Source organism: Podarcis bocagei (assembly GCF_964188305.1).
Source record: "Podarcis bocagei genome assembly, chromosome: 1".
In the NCBI taxonomy this organism is placed as follows: Eukaryota; Metazoa; Chordata; class Lepidosauria; order Squamata; family Lacertidae; genus Podarcis; species Podarcis bocagei.
Window position 1 is genome coordinate 42855605 of NC_138125.1, and position 16657 is coordinate 42872261.

General features: G+C 42.5%; 1 protein-coding gene across 2 annotated transcripts; it reads right to left on the minus strand.

The window, feature by feature from the left end:
- LOC308595629 (fibrinogen-like protein 1) lies at positions 1 to 13472 on the minus strand. Of its 2 annotated transcripts, none has more exons than XM_081210135.1 (3): positions 13337 to 13472; positions 5067 to 5254; positions 1 to 1314 (listed from the first exon to the last, which is right to left on the minus strand). In XM_081210135.1, exons 2-3 carry the CDS (start codon positions 5212 to 5214, stop codon positions 617 to 619), a joined length of 846 nt encoding a protein of 281 aa, XP_081066261.1. In that variant the 5' UTR covers positions 5215 to 5254; positions 13337 to 13472; the 3' UTR covers positions 1 to 616. The 2 variants fall into 2 exon arrangements, with proteins under 2 accessions (XP_081066261.1, XP_081066260.1); XM_081210134.1 differs by lacking the exon at positions 13337 to 13472 and adding an exon at positions 7090 to 7276.
- Between the last annotated feature and the right edge of the window lie 3185 nt (positions 13473 to 16657).

A 16657-nucleotide genomic window follows, 5' to 3' on the forward strand; every position in this document is an offset into this window, starting at 1 on the left:
TTCCTTCCTTCCTTCCTTCCTTTGAAGACAGCAACAGCTCAAACAACACTATTTGAATGAACTGCTGAAGATGAAAGGCAAGAGAAAATATGTATTTTCACGGGCAACAGTGGGGAAAAACAGAGGAAATAATTGCAGGTCTCGTGATTTTTCAAGGTCCCTAATGTATACCCTTTCCCTTTAAGCCTATGTAATATCCATATTTCATTTCTCCTGATTACTAAATATATCTTATGGATTTATATGTTTAATTGTCTCTCCATATTTTCAATCTATCACTTATCCTCTGTTACTTACGCTCACAACCGCTTGGTAATCTTATCAGCACACTATAATTTGTGAATTTAACTCACATCTCCCAGAATATTCATAATGTCTACATCTCTCTCACACTATTGGGCCATCACTCAAGATTTACTACTGCAATGGGAGGAACAGGGGAATTAAATTCTGGGGTCCTCCATTTTTCACATCTTGTCATGTGGTATTTATTTTTGTGCTGGGTCTAATTTCATTTCTATATTCAAACACAATCCCAGCAAAGGAAAAAGGTGGCTTCTACATACAAGTTGAAGAAACAGCAGCTCTCCACCTGGATTTAATTTCTTACTGTTGCTTACAATTCTTCCTTCTCGGCAGGGCAAGCCTTGAGCCACTCCTGGCTGTGGTCGGCTGGTTTGACCATCATCCAGGCATACTTGCACATGTGCTCTTTGTTGCAGTCCTGCTGCCAGTAGATGACATTCCTGCGATTTAGATTCGCTCCAGCACAAGCATCATACCACCAGCCTCCCCCAGCAATCCCGTTGTACTCAAGTTTCGCACAGTTCTGAAAATAGTTGTCATTATCTCTATCTTTGGTTGTGAACATCTGGTTATCGTGGAGATACGCTTCTGTGTCACGACACAGAGCATCAACGGCATTACCTTTATAAAGACCAAGCCTGATTCGGTACTGAGAAGCTTCATCTTCAATGCGGAAGGGCTCATATTCTCCCCACTTGATATTGGCATTTAGGTCTACAAGTTTAATCCTAAGTGTATATGGCCTTGGAGAGCTGGTTAGCTGATGCATGTATTCATTGCCTAACCAGTAGTTGTCGTTAATTGTGCCAAATCCATGTTTGTAGTCCTGCCATGTCCTATCGAAGTCCACCGTACTGTTGGCAGTAATGTGCTGAATTACTGTCCAGCCACCATCTTGCATGTTGCAGTACACGCCAATAGGCTCCTTTGCTGGCTGAATGACATATAGACCATCTCTGGAGTTTTCTTCAGACTGCTTAAAGATCTCACTGCAGTCTCGTGGATATTCTGCATGGAAATAAATGAATGCTTAACATTATAATCCTCTAAGCTTGGCTTAAAAGCTTCCACAAGAATGGACTTTCCCCCTCAAATGTAAGAAATTGTTAAATTGTCAGGATCTGAGGCACATATATTGTGCAGTTCTACATAGTTTCTTTTTTTATGATGTGACTACAATTTTAAAAATATATTATTATTAAGCACCGTCGTAAACAAAAGGTAATAACAATGTATGGATAAGAATAGAAATATTTGCTCATGCAATATCATACAGGTTGATGAGTAGTAATCCATATGAAAAGAGTAAAGTTACCATCAAAGAGTAAATACAATTCATCATAAATAATTTATTAATTATTAAAATTAATTATTAAAAGGAAACAAAGAAAATCCAGTACAAAACACAAAGTGTTAATTTCAAAACCCTGGAAAAAAGCATTGTGTACATTACTTAAAGGTAAAGGGACCCCTGACCATTAGGTCCAGTTGTGGCCGACTCTGGGGTTGCGGCGCTCATCTCACTTTATTGGCCGAGGGAGCCTGCGTACAGCTTCTAGGTCATGTGGCCAGCATGACTAAGCCGCTTCTAGCAAACCAGAGCAGCGCACAGAAACACAGTTTACCTTCCCGCCGGAATCGGTCCCCATTTATCTACTTGCACTTTGACGTGCTTTCGAACTGCTAGGTTGGCAGGAACAGGGACTGAGCAATGGGAGCTCACCCTGTCTTGGGGATTCGAACCGCCGACATTCTGATCAGCAAGTCCTAGGCCCTGTGGTTTAACCCACAGAACCATCCGCATCCCGTACATTACTTAGGAAGGGCTTAAAATGACCTTGAAGGGACAAAAGCTTTGTTTACAGTTCTGCAGATTGAAAACAAAATTGATATAGTCAAATATATATCTTGACAAGTCAGCAAATTGTTCAAAGCAAGATTAGTTGTGAAGTGTGAATTTTTACACACACAAAAGTTCACTTCGGTCAAGTCTAGGTTTAACATTAGAGAAAGAGAAACAGATCCACACTGTACATTTAAAGCACATCCAATACACATTTAAAATGTATTTCCCCAGAGAATCATGGGAACTGTAGTTCCTCCCCTCATAGAGCTACAATTCCCATCACCCCAACACACTACAGTTCCCAGGAGTCTTTGGAGGAAGTCATATGCTTAAAATGTGTGTTGGGTAGCTTTAAATGCATGGTGTGTAGGTGGGGGGAGAAACTGCTATATTCTCGAAATTGGGCATGTGCCTTTTGTTTAGCTACAGAGATGTGCAAATAGGAAACAGTACACCATGTGTCCCTTGTTTGCTGGTTGTCGCAACTTTGAGAGCTGGAAGAGTTACGGTTGATTAGAGCTAATTTTTCAATCTCTGTAAGTGGAGGAGGAGGAGATGACTCAGCCTATCGTTAGAGATTCTGAGGATGTGTTACAAAGCTCCCCTTCATCCGTGTCTCTTAACAAAGAAATAATAGTTCTTGCAGAAATCTCCTCTCTGACAACTATTATTTGTCTCCCAGTACAGAACCCCCAACTCCTAAGAACTCTGATACACACTTAAGGAATGGAACAGTTCGTAATTGCTTGGCACTGCATCTACCCATCAGTGAAAAGTACCCTGAACTGGCTGTGCAGTATGGGTGCCTCTTTCCTCTCAGAAGGAAAAACAGCTATTTCCATATTAGACATGGCCAACATATGGAGCTGTATCACAGTGGAGAATCAGTGGAGGCTGATGCTCCCTGAGACACAGAAGGCAGGAAGGACAACAGTAGGTGGAGATGGCGTCAATAATAGCCAAGGCCAGCTAATTCTGGTTTTGTCCCCATCCTCTTCCTGCTGAGTTCTACAAGGGCAACACTGAAACTAAGGCAAAGGAGGAAGCTGGAAGTCAGTGCCACCCACTAGACTGGATGTAGCTAAGGATACCGGGTTTGTTGAGAGTCTCAATGGGCCAACCTCCACTGTATTTGTCTTAGCCCTAGGTTCCAGATAATTGAACACCAAGGAATGTGGCTGTGAGAAGAAAAGGGAACTATAAGTTACCCATAGAAAACCCATAGAAAAGGTACAGAGATCCTTATAATAAATTGAAAATGAAAACCATCACATTTCTTATTAAATAAGAACAGTTTTATGCTTAGATTACAAAATGCTGTTCAGGAAGCCCCCTGCTTCTATGGTGATGAGCACAAGAAAAAATATAAATTGAGGTTAGTGCCTCCTGGAAATAGGGCATGTGCTGAAAGAGGCGGTGGTGAGGTCACACTTGAGAAACCTCAAGCTTTGGACCGAACCCTCTGTGACAAACTTTGCCCATCTTTAAGCCTATCATTTTTGGACAAGGTGATAGAAAGCATGGTGGCCTCTCAACTCAAGGCCATGTTGAAGGAAACTGGTTATTTGTTGCCATTCCAGCCGGGCTTTCAGACTCATTTTGAGACAGAAACAGTCTTGGTCACCCTTGTGGAGGACCAGGGGAACTGGACAAGGGGACTTATTGATTCTCTTTGACCTTTCAATGACATTCATTACTATTGGCCAGGCTATCTTTCTGGACAATCCTGCTAGGTTGGGTATGGGATGCACTGTATTACTTTGGCTCTATTCCTTCCTGGAGGATCAGTACCAGAAGGTGGTGCTGGAGGACTTTGGTTCTACCCCAAGCCCTCTGGCCTTTGGGGTGCCTCAGGTTTATGGCCTCCATGTTGTATAATACCTACTGTACATGAAACCATGTGTGTGCTGGGTGGGGGGAATAATCTGGAGGTTTGTTCTTCAAAATCACTAGTATGCGATTGACAACCAGCTCTAACTCTCATTTCTGCCTGCATATCCTAAGGAGTCTTGGAAAAAGATGTCTCAAGGTATTTTGGGAGTGGATGAGGGTAAACAAACTGAGGTGTAAATTCAGAGGAGACAGAGGTGCTGCAGGTTATGAAGCTGGGAGATCCGGGTGGAGTGATACAATTTATTCTGAATGGGGTTGCACTTTCCCTGTATTTATTGTTAGAATTTATTAAATTTATACCCTGCCCTTCTTCCCAAATGAGCCCATGATGGCAAACAGCAAATGATAAAATAATAAAAACTTCTTAAAAACAATTCCAGTACATATGCTGACTGGGGAAAATATCAATTTAAAAGGCTTATTGTAGATGAAGGTCTTCAGCAGACAACAGAGGTGGTGCCTGTCTAATATTCAAGAGAGGGGATTCCAAAGGGTAGGTGCCACAACATGAAATGCCTGATTCCTCCATTGTATGGAATAGACCTCCTGATAAGACGGTATCTGTAGGATACAGATGATTGGCAGGGTGTATAAGAGGTGAGATGACCAAGTTTGTAGCTTGGAGGCCCAGTGATTGGCAGGGTGTATAAGAGGTGAGATGACCAAGTTTGTAGCTTGGAGGCCCAATCTTCCTTTTAAAGCCATCTAAACCAAAGGTCACCATCACCACATCTTGTGGAAGTGCTTTCTTTAAATTAGTATAAGTGAAAAAGGACTTCCTGAATTTACTGCCAATCTATTTCATCTTGAGAACCTGAGTTCTAGTATTATGGGAAAGGGATAAAACACATTTTTGTCAATGTTCTCTGTAGCAATTCTCTGCACACATCCTGAAAACACTTTTCCCCCCCTTCTAAAAATCCCCACTTTTGCATTTCTTCATAGGGAACATTAATCAATCCCTCTGTAATTTTGATTGCCCTTTCCTAAATCACACACATACCCGGCATACCACAATTACCTTCTGCGTTAATGTTGATCAGTCTCTTATAGCCTCCTGGCGGAATCAGATGAGAATTAGCAAGTTCAAAGGCCTTTTCTGCAGTTGTCCTTGGTCCACATTGAAAGAGTAGCAGCAGAAAACATCCCGCTGACTTTTCCAGATTCATTCTCTCCCTTGAAGATGCCTTTCACTCAGGTCGCTGGATGCTGCAAACATAACAGAGCCTGGCATTTAGCATTAAAAGATTGATTGCATCCAGAGAGAAATTCTTGAAGAGAAATTGAAACACCTGGTTTCAGCATTCAAGATCTGCCAAAAAAGGAGCTTTTTTCCCTCTCTTTGGCAACACAGGGCTTTTTTAAAACATGTCGCAGTGCATTTGTGACAGACTACTTCTTTGACATGTAGAACTTTCCTGTCACACAGAAGTCGTTTCATCTTGTTTTGCTATCAATCAGTATGATATAGCACAATTGAGTGCACGGGAAGAACTGATAGAAAATAATGTCATGTCAAGGTTTCCATTTTAAAAAGCACACCTCTCCTTTATCAGAACTGATGTGCTGTATTCCCTGGACCACATCTGAAAGGAAGCCTTTGCACAGAAATAAAGAACTTAAGCATCCAGAAACGTCAGCTCTGGACAAGCTGTCTTGTTACTCCACAGCATAATGTCCAGGTGACTGTTTTCAAGCCTCAACACTTCAGTCTTTTATGTATGGACAAGTGCCCATCAGGGTTCATGTTTTGTTGCTCATTAAGAGACATCACCTTGCCAACAAAGGTCCGTATAGTTAAAGCTATGGTTTTCCCAGTAGTGACGTATGGAAGTGAGAGCTGGACCATAAAGAAGGCTGATCGTTGAAGAATTGATGCTTTTGAATTATGGTGTTGGAGGAGACTCTTGAGAGTCCCATGGACTGCAAGAAGATCAAACCTATCCATTCTTAAGGAAATCAGCCCTGAGTGCTCACTGGAAGGACAGATCCTGAAGCTGAGGCTCCAATACTTTGGCCACCTCATGAGAAGAGAAGACTCCCTGGAAAAGACCCTGATGTTGGGAAAGATTGAGGGCACAAGGAGAAGGGAATGGCAGAGGATGAGATGGTTGGATAGTGTTCTTGAAGCTACCAGCATGAATTTGACCAAACTGCGGGAGGCAGTGGAAGACAGGAGTGCCTGGTGTGCTCTGGTCCATGGGGACACGAAGAGTCGGACACGACTAAACGACTAAACAACAACAACAACAAGTGCAAACCACTACTTGCACTTTTAAAAAACCCTTTGAATTCCATGAAGCTTTAAAATGTACTTCAAGCCAACTTGTTCTTAATTTCAACACCTATCAAACTGTTAACTTAATCCCAAGCAGTAATATACAATTTCGTATCATATTTGGAAGAGAGCTGTGTCTTCCCTATGCAGAAATTACTCTTTTGGTATATTTCCAAAAGCAATGTTTTCCCCCTCGGCCCAAATATTGAATACATTTTCACATAAAGCACCAGCAGTGATCTCAAAATGAGCTCATGATTTTCTATGGCTAAGGCTGCAATCCTGTACAAAATTATAGTTCCACTGCATGAATTTGACCCAAGATTCAAATTCTCATTAATTTTGAGAAATTTAATCCTATATACTGTATGTCCACTCAGAAGTATGTTCCAAAGAGTTCAGCAAGACTTATTTCCACTTAAGTGTGTATAAGACTGCAACCCTAGAAGAGGGTTCCTACATTGATTGATTGATTGATTGATTGATTGATTGAATTACTTGTAAGATTTCTTACCTAACCTTCACCCTAGGTTCCCATGGCAGTTTATGAAAAGATAATAAGCATTATGAAAACCAGTAAAACACATAAATTCATTACAACCAAAACAGGATTTCATAAAGGGTGGAAAGACAGGGTCAAATGTTTTTCCTCCCTAGAATAAAGAATACTTCTTTACTGTTTCTGACATTAAAGTTCCTCAGTAAATATAGAAGGAAGCTTTAGATTAGGGAACTGAATAAAATAAAGAGAATAGAATAATCTTACCTTTCTTGTTTAAACTGACAACTGGCCAGGTGAGAGCTGCACGTTAATCTATGGGGTAGTTATTTGGATATGCACTTTGCCTACTGCTGCAGTCTAGGTAAACAGCTCAGCCCAAGATCTCTATCTTAACTGTGGAAAAGCCAGCCGTCTTCACAAAGCTTTACATTTCCAGTGTATCAGTCTTCTGGTTGGTGGACTTTACTCTGACACGTATCCACAAATAGGCATCTTTAAAGGCCAAAGTTCCCTTCATTGTAAGAATGTTATCACTAATGAAATTATTCTGAATAGTGAATCTCAGCAGGGGATGGGGGTGGCGGGTGGCAGCGCACTGGTGTGGAATCAACTGGTTTGGGGAGGGAGGGACAACAGAATAATCCCTGTTCCAATTCCTGTCCAAAAATAGCTAGGAGGATCAATACGGAAGGAAAAGCTGCAAGGGCTAGTGTCAAGGCTTGGCATCTTTGTCAAGGACCACACCCGAGCACCGGTGAGAAACAATACATTAATTTAGGACAAGTATTAAAGATTCATAAATAACACACAATACATATACTATAAAAAAGAAAATACATGAGTTGAATACTACTGTATATTGCACCTGAACTATTTATCAATAGAGGGAAATGGGGCATGCTAGAGAGCACTACAGTGGTACCTCGGGTTAAGTACTTAATTCGTTCCAGAGGTCCGTTCTTAACCTGAAACTATTCTTAACCTGAAGCACCACTTTAGCTAATGGGGCCTCCTGCTGCCGCCGCGCCGCCAGAGCACAATTTCTGTTCTCATCCTGAAGCAAAGTTCTTAACCCAAGGTACTATTTCTGGGTTAGTGGAGTCTGTAACCTGAAGCGTATGTAACCTGAAGCGTATGTAACCCGAGGTACCACTGTACTAGTTTCCTTCATGTGCACTGATGGCTGACTATTGTGGAAAAGCTCCATATTACCCGCCCTGTCACCTTTGCTTCTTCCTCCTGCATCCAGAGCTATTGCCATAACTTGTCACCTCATGATCTGTCAAGTGCTTAAGTGTGTTTGCAAACAAATGTGTTTGTGAGTAATCCATACTTTGGTGCACTGGGGAGAAACAGCAGAGGGGAGCTATGGCCTCCCCTTTCAACATGTCTTTTATGTGAAGATTTGTATGTGAAGGTTGTATCAGCACCTCCGAAGCCAGGAGAGACGATGGACCAGAAACTCAAAAAGTTTACGTTTCATCATCTTTGCAGCTCTGTCTGTGACTTCCTCCATGGCCATGGGACTGGGTCTCCTCTGCTCAACCTCCCTCCCTTCTTCCGTGGGTCTGCCTGCCTTCCTCTGCTTGCTGCTTTCACTTCTGCCTCCTTCCTCCCTTCCTTCATTTCCCCCCTCCTGCAACTCTCACTTGCTTTCTCCATATTTCTTCCCTCTGAGCTAACTAGGGTGCCCCCCCCCCCACAGGTCTGCTGTGACAGCCCATGCCAGCAACCAGATTCCTCTGCAAAGGCACCTTGGCCAGCCGCCCAGAGCAGTGGCCCAGGGAACATGTGGATGGGTGGTCAGATTCCTAGCCACTGTGGAGAGGCATGATATTTGTCATCCTCCTATATATGAACTTGATGACCCCCAGCCTGAAATATGAAGTGGTACTGCCCATTGTATCACCTCTTTTCCACCTCATTCTGCGACATGTGTAGACTAGAACTGAAACACAGCAAAATAAAATACAGTGGTACCTCGGGTTACATACGCTTCAGGTTACATACGCTTCAGGTTACAGACTCTGCTAATCCAGAAATAGTGCTTCAGGTTAAGAACTTTGTTTCAGGATGAGAACAGAAATTGTGCGCGGCAGCAGCAGGAGGCCCCATTAGCTAAAGTGGTGCTTCAGGTTAAGAACAGTTTCAGGTTAAGAACGGACCTCCGGAACGAATTAAGTACTTAACCCGAGGTACCACTGTAAAATGGTGTGGTTCATCTTAAGTCATGAACCACTTGTGAGCCAGTCATGGCACAACTTTTGAAGACTCTAGTAAGGTCTCAGTATAGGGTGGGCATAGGTACATCATCACCACAGTCTTCCTGAGCAGTCTGGGGACTGCCGGACTTTGTAATAATTATTTCAGTTATAGGGTCCACATTTTCCTGGTGCTGAACAACTCATTAACACACAAGAAAATATAATATTTTTATGCTTCTTGCTCTGTTCTCATAGGAATAAAAGGAGCAAATGAGCTGTGATTTCTAAAGTACTCAGGCTGTAGCAAAAAGCAAGAGGAATAATTTCCTATTAATGTCCTACTTCAGCACTGAATATACTACTTTAATATCCCACACGTCTGCTTCTAGATAGCTTATTTGAACTCTTGTCTTAGAAAGTGATATAAAAATTAGGCAATAAAAATATAGAGATGTTAACTTCAGGGAGAACATTAAATATACAACAGAGAATAGGCAGCATGAATCCATTTAAAAGAAAACCGATGCCGAAATCCTGCAAGCAATTGTCTTTGAAACAGTCATTTCGTCCTATCAGGGGAGCAGCAGGTAACAGGACAAAGTTTAGCTGGAAAGACACTGATAGCAAATGGCTGCAATCTGGCTCATTAACCATTTATTACAAAGGTATAGAAATGGGGCCACCAAATGAGTTCCAAAGTGTAGGGTTTATCTGTGGTTCATCACAGAAAAATAGCTTTTATCAGAAGAGACTCAGTAGGGAAAGATGATTTGTAAATTGCCTGCGAAATTGTCCTTTTTAACAGCGGGTTCCTAAAGGTAGACCTTTTTTATTGCCTTTCATTTTTAATGAGGGCAACAGAAGGGGAAAGTGTAACATTTACCCACAAAAGACAGACAAAGGACATTGCCTTGACTACACTGAAGCCCTTTTCCTTTCTCTGCGGTTTTTTTGGTTGTAAACAAATTGCAAATCACTCTTCACGTGTCAATATGAGGCCACCTAACGTTCTTGAATGGACTAGCAAACATACTAATGTTCCTTGGGTACACACACACACACACACACACACACACACACACACACACACACCTGCTCACTCTGCAAACCAACCCTGACACTTTTGCAACCCCCTTTCCCCACACCTGGCCACCACCCCTTCCCAAACACAGTGATGGCCACCAACTTGGATGGCTTTAAAACAGAATTTGACAAATTCACAGATGACAAGTCTATCAAATATTATTCTTATTCTTATTAATTTCTATTCTGTCCTTCATTTGTGGATTTCAGACTACTAGTCATAATAATAATAATAATAATAATAATAATAATAATAATAATAATAATAATAATAATAATGTATTATGTATTCCCCAGCCACTGTGGGCGGCTCCCAATTGAGTGTTAAAAACAATACAGCATTAAATATTAAAAACTTCCCTAAACAGGGCTGCCTTCAGATGTCTTTTAAAGATAGGATAGCTATTTATTTCCTTCACATCTTCCACAGGGCGGGCGCCACTACCGAGAAGGCCCTCTGCCTGGTTCCCTGTAGCCTCACTTCTCGCAATGAGGGAACTGCCAGAAGGCCCTCGGTGCTGGACCTCAGTGTCCGGGCTGAATGATGGGGGTGGAGACGCTCCTTCAGGTATACTGGACCGAGGCCGTTTAGGGCTTTAAAGGTCAGCACCAACACTTTGAATTGTGCCTGGAAATGTACTGGGAGCCAATGCAGATCTCTCAGGACCGGATGATGGAGGCTATGCTCTGTTCCCATGGATCATGGAAGCAATGTGCTTCTGAATACCAGTTGCTGGAAACCATGGAAGGGGAGCGTGTTTTTGTGCTTGGATCCTGCTTGCAGGTTTTCACACAGGTGTCTCATTGGCCACTGTGAGAACAGGATGCTGCCCTAGATGGGACACGTGCCTCATCCTCCAGGCGCTTCCTATCTTCTTATATCCTTGTGATGCAATATAATATGATTTAAATAAAATAATATCTTCAGCATCGTACTGAGATTTTATTGGGGATTGATGCATTTTGGTGGTTAGACTTCAGCCCATGTATAGCATCCAGGTCCCACTTGCGAGTCGTGGAGGCTCCCACTGAAAGGATGGACCTTTGGTCTGATCCAGCAACGCTATTCTTATGATGCTATGGAATGGGGGACTTGCGGCCCTAGTTGGGGATAATGGGATCTGGGTTCCAGCAACACCTGGAATAGCACAGGTTCTCCATCCCTGCCTTATAGGGTTACCTGTGTGTCTGTCTGAACCACTAGGTCAGGCTCACATGGAGGCACCATTCACATCAGCTGCTGCCTCAGACAGTTGCTGGACTACATGTGGTCACTCTAATTCCTGCAACAGCACGAGCTCAAGAAGTGCTACTATTACAGTGGTGCCCCGCAAGACGAATGCCTCGCAAGACGGAAAACTCGCTAGATGAAAGAGTTTTCCGTTTTGGAGGTGCTTCGTAAAACGAATTTCCTATGGGCTTGCTTCACAAGACGACAATGTCTTGCGAGTTCCTGCTGGTTTTCCCCCCCTCCCCCCTTTTTCTAAGCCGCTAAGCCGCTTATCAGCTGATCCGATCAGCAGATAAACCACTAAAAGCACTAATCCATCAATGGGCTTGCTTCGCAAGACAAAAAAACCCGCTAGATGAAGAGAATCACAGAACGGATTCTTTTCGTCTTTCGAGGCACCACTGTATAAGAGAAAGTAAGAGCGGCAGCTGCATATATGCCATCAAAATATAGAATTATATAACTGTAGAGATGGAATGTATTCCAAGGCCCATGTAGTCCAACCTCCTGCAATGAAGGAATTATAGCTAAAGAATCCCTGACAGATGACCATCCAACCCGTTTAAAAACCTTCAGTGAATGAGAGTCCATTGCCTATGGGCCCTGGATAACACAAATAGCTCTTTCACACCAGCCTCGCTCAGCAATAAGCCCAGGTAATCTCAATATGAACGGATCCGCCTTTTATGTCAACTGACACTATTTCTTTAAGGCAGGCTTTTTCAATCCCGAGTTCCTAGATGTTGTTGGACTACAGCTCCCATCATCTCCTGATCCCTGGTCCTGCTAGCTAGGAATTATGGAAGTTGTAGTCCAAAAACATCTAAGAACCCAATGTTGGGAAAAGCTGCTTTAAGGCATTAGTAGTGAAAAGTCATGGAACCACCATAGTTCCACTAAAGAGGTTCACATTTCATTAGCCAGACCCACTGGTCCATTTGCTTGCCACAAAAGCTAATTGCTAGTTCTCGCAGCTCTTGTAGGGTTATGTCTGCTTTGTGCCATACTACCCAAGTGAAGAGAAGGCTAGACATGTCACAGCTAGCTGAGTAAGTATATATTTGCCGGGAACGCCTACGCCTATGAAAGAAGCAGGCAGGACAAGATAATTGCTACAAGATAAATGCATTTCCAAGGGCAGCTGCTTTACAGATTGCATGGGAAGATGGGGTCCTATATGCAAGCCTGCTAGAATTTTGATAAATTATTTTCTTGCTGAATGGAATGGGGAAGCAACTCCATATGTTAGGAGTACTAGCTAGGGAGGATTAAACAGGGTAAATTGTTTCAACTTTATCATCAATTATGAACAATTTTTAATCTCAACCTAGATAATTAAATTAACAATCTCTTAAAGATCTCTTTTGAGATACAATATTAAACAATCAGTAGAACAATTTCATACCTTCCAATCCAATGATTCTCAAGCTTTTAATAGTTGAGGCACACTTCCTTTCTGAATTAAACCTGGAAGCAAAATTCACTGCAAGCCTAGGTAGTGTATGGAGGTGCTGGGCTGTCCAGGTCTCTCGACCTTGCTGATGTGGTCCAAAGGAAACCAGAGCAATACATTACTGTCCAATTCTATTGGACAGTGGAACATTCCCATGCTTTCTGTTGTAACTGCAGCTAAGTACATTTAGCTTAACTGACCACCCCTTTTTCTTCTTCTTAGTCTTCGATTATAAACTCCAGGCAGAGACCTATCTCATTCAGCTCTGTAAATCACTGTGCATATTGATGGCACAAACAAGCAAACTGCCATACTTTGACCCACAGATTTTAATTGAACATTAAATCACATTGGCTGTGATCAAGATTGGCCCATGTATGCATTAGAAACAATTCCAGGTGTGCATGCATGCGAGGGAGGTGGTTGATACCCATGTACCTAACTGGGTTTTGCTTTAAAGGGTCTGATTTTCAGGGGACTTTTTGGAGAGGGTGAGGGAGAGTAACTGGAAGGAGAAAGCTGAAGATTCCCCACATGTACCCATAACACAATGCCTGCCACTTTGGATTCTGGCCATTGTTACAATGCAATCAGTTACATTAGAAATGATGATGCTTTTAACGTCCAGTGTCTTCGCTGGCAAAGTTTGTATATACCATTAACTAAGAGTGATCCCACTCCCTGCATGTAAGAGAGTTACATATAAAGAAATTATTACATGATTGTTTATGATGAATGGGATGAATTGTATCTAGGAAACACAAACAAGGAATCCAATAGGGTAGCTTTAGGGAGCCAGGATGGTAGAGAATACAACTCTTTGTACATTAGAATTGCTGGAATAATTTACTCTGCCATGTTCAGAGATAGTGTATGTTTAAGAAGTTAACGCCTTCCATATCTGGAACACAATGCCGTAGTTCACATCCTCCTTTCTTGTAGACATCACCATCTGGCAATTGCTATATATGCAGTAGGAGCAATAATAAAATAAATACATTCATAAAGACCAATTCTGCCTCTGCAGGTGAGGTGTTCTGATTCTGCTTTGCAGTGCTTTTGGTCTCTTCTCCATCCACTTCATAATTATTTGTCCTATTCAAATTCCTTCAGTTTGCACACCTACCCTTGGCAAGTGCTAGGAGACACTTGCATTCTGAACAGAACCTCTGTTACCAACATCATGGGAATGAGTTTGGAATGTTGTCTCATTTCCTTGGAGGGCTCTGTTTACTGATCTGATCTATAATCAACAAGGTGTAATTTGAAAAACATGCCCGTGCAGCAAAGAGCCACGCCAATGAACTCGGCACTAGCCCACTGTTCCACATGTTGCTATGTGAGAGATCGCAGAGCACATCTGTGTGCTTCTTCCATAACTGCCTCCCACTGGCTATCTTGAGCCAAGCCAGGCAGGTCAATGGGGTTTGCTCTCCTACCCACTTCTCCATATGACTCCTTTAACCACTCTAGAATGCAAGCGTAGGAACATTCCATCGTACGGACCCACAACACCAACCAATGCAGAAGGGCTGGAAACCTGTGGCCCTCCAGCTCTTGTTGAATTAAAACTCCCATCATCCCTGACCATCAGCCATGCTTGCTGGGGCTGATGGGAGTTGGGAGTCAACAGCATCTGAAGGGCCACAGGTTCCCCAGCACACTTCAGCAAACGGAAAGCTTTTGCAATTAGCCTTTCCTATGGAAGACATTGAGAGTCCTGTGCAGCCGCTATTTTTTGAAATCCTGTCTAAGAATGCTCTATGCTCACTTGAGAGCAAAGGAACTTCTATGAAGATTTATATATCTGGATTCATTTGAATTCGAGAGTCACAGGCAGCACTGTAATAAGCTTCAAATGCTTCAATTGCTCCCTGCCCCCACCAACTTCAGTGAGCAGTTGTGATAAATGGCATATTGGTTCAGTGCTGGTCTTCATGCTAAAAGGCAGTGAGCTTTGTTCTCCTTTCTGCAATAACCATGATTTGTATAAACCAGCACCTTTCTATTTTGTGTCTCAGATATAAAACTTCTCCCCTGCTGCTATTAATGTTTGATTAAGTTATTTCAGTCTGTGAAAACACTCCAGATGATATAGTTGTTCAATTAATTCCACCCCTTCATGTTAAAGGCTAATGCTGATTACATGGCCCCAGCAGACCCTTTAAAAGTATCCCAAATTGAGACAATTTAGTCATGCGTAGAATTAATCTCAAAACAACTCTTAAAGTCTCATTATCAGCTTTGGACTGAGCAATTCATTCTGTAATAATAATCAGTTTAGGGTCCAATTGCTCCAGATGCAGCACAACATATAATTCTTCTAGAAAAAGACTATGGGATCAGCCTAGAATTTTGGAAGGAAAGACTTTGGGTCCCACACATTCATGTTGCTGATACCACCACTTCCCTAGGTCTCAAGCTTTGCAGTGGAAAGACATACATGCAATCCCAAGCAACCATCTATGCTGAGATATAGAAAGAGTGGGTGGAACAAATTCCCAAGACCTTCAATACCATCAAATATTGATAGCATAACTTCTGGACATACCATGTATTCAAAGGGCCTTTGAAAGTCACCTTCATGAACTTGTCCTTTAAAATGTGTGGCACTTTACTTCAAAATGCCAAGCTGTTATACCCACTGCCTTGAAAGAGGTGGTGTAACCCCTCTTGAAGAGGTTTTAAAAAGCTTCCATCCAATCTCCAATGATCTTTTCCTGGGCAAGGCTAGCCAGCTGCAGGTACTGCGGGAGAAAGCAAATTATCCATTCTAATTTTCTTTCAGGCTTGGGTTTGGCACAGAGGCAGCCGTAGTTGTCCTAATGGATGGCCTCTGTCAAGAGAGAGTCCAGAGGGCAGGGATGCAACTTTGTTGGTTCTCCTTGACTTCTCAGTGGCTCTAGATCATCATTGAGTTGTTCTTCATTAGCAACTCAAGGAGGTGTGAGTTGGAGGATTGCTACCAGAAAGTAACACTAGGATATTGTTGCTTGGCTCCATGGCTTTGGGGTCCAACAAATGTCAATTCTGTTTCCCACGCTGTTTAACATCTAGGCCAGTGGTGGCCAAACTTGGCCATCCAGCTGTTTTGGAACTACAATTCTCATCATCCCTGACCACTGGTCCTGTTAGCTAGGGATGATGGGAGTTGTAGTCCCAAAACAGCTGGAGGTCCACGTTTGGCCATGCCTGATCTAGGCTGTTGGGTGTCCAAGCCTACTGGCTATGCACTGCATTTTAGAGGCTCTAGCCAAGAGTGGAATGATGCCTCTCTCACAAGGCAAAAACTAAACTTCCTGTCCTTCAGCACTTCATCTACCATTTATACTCTCTAGCCCAGGCTTCCTCAGCCTCAGCCCTCTAGATGTTTTTGGCCTACAACTCCCATGATCCCTAGCTACGGCCAGTGGTCAGGGATGATGGGAATTGTAGTCTCAAAACATCTGGAGGGCTGAGGTTGAGGAAGCCTGCTCTAGCCCATGAATCAAGAACTTGTGGAGCTCCAGATGTGTCTGTACTACTACTTCCATCATTCATGGCCAGCTTGACCACAGGTCAGAGCTGATAGGAATTTAAGTCCACCACCATCTTAGAGGGCCACAGGTTTAGAATCCCTATAAAACATGTGAGATTAGGGTATCAGTTTCCTTTGCCTGCCAGCATTCTTGTCTGTTGATTGTTGCGCATACTTGCTACAGCATTAAGTTCTTCTGTTGTTTCTGCTAAGAAGGCGCAAGGTAACAACTAGTGTCTCAAGCACAGAAATGGTCAACAATTTTTATCCAAAACATTTTAGAGAAACCAGTGTAGACTTACATTCACAAAGCTTTTGTTAAAATGTTATAGTGGTGGAAGGTA

Bases quoted from the DNA above. Each gene is read 5' to 3' on its own strand.
- LOC308595629 (XM_081210135.1), bottom strand. From the start codon at position 5,214: ATGAATCTGGAAAAGTCAGCGGGATGTTTTCTGCTGCTACTCTTTCAA. The intron at 1,315-5,066 runs GTAATTGTGGTA...ATTTCCATGCAG, and splicing joins GATCAACATTAACGCAGAAG to AATATCCACGAGACTGCAGT.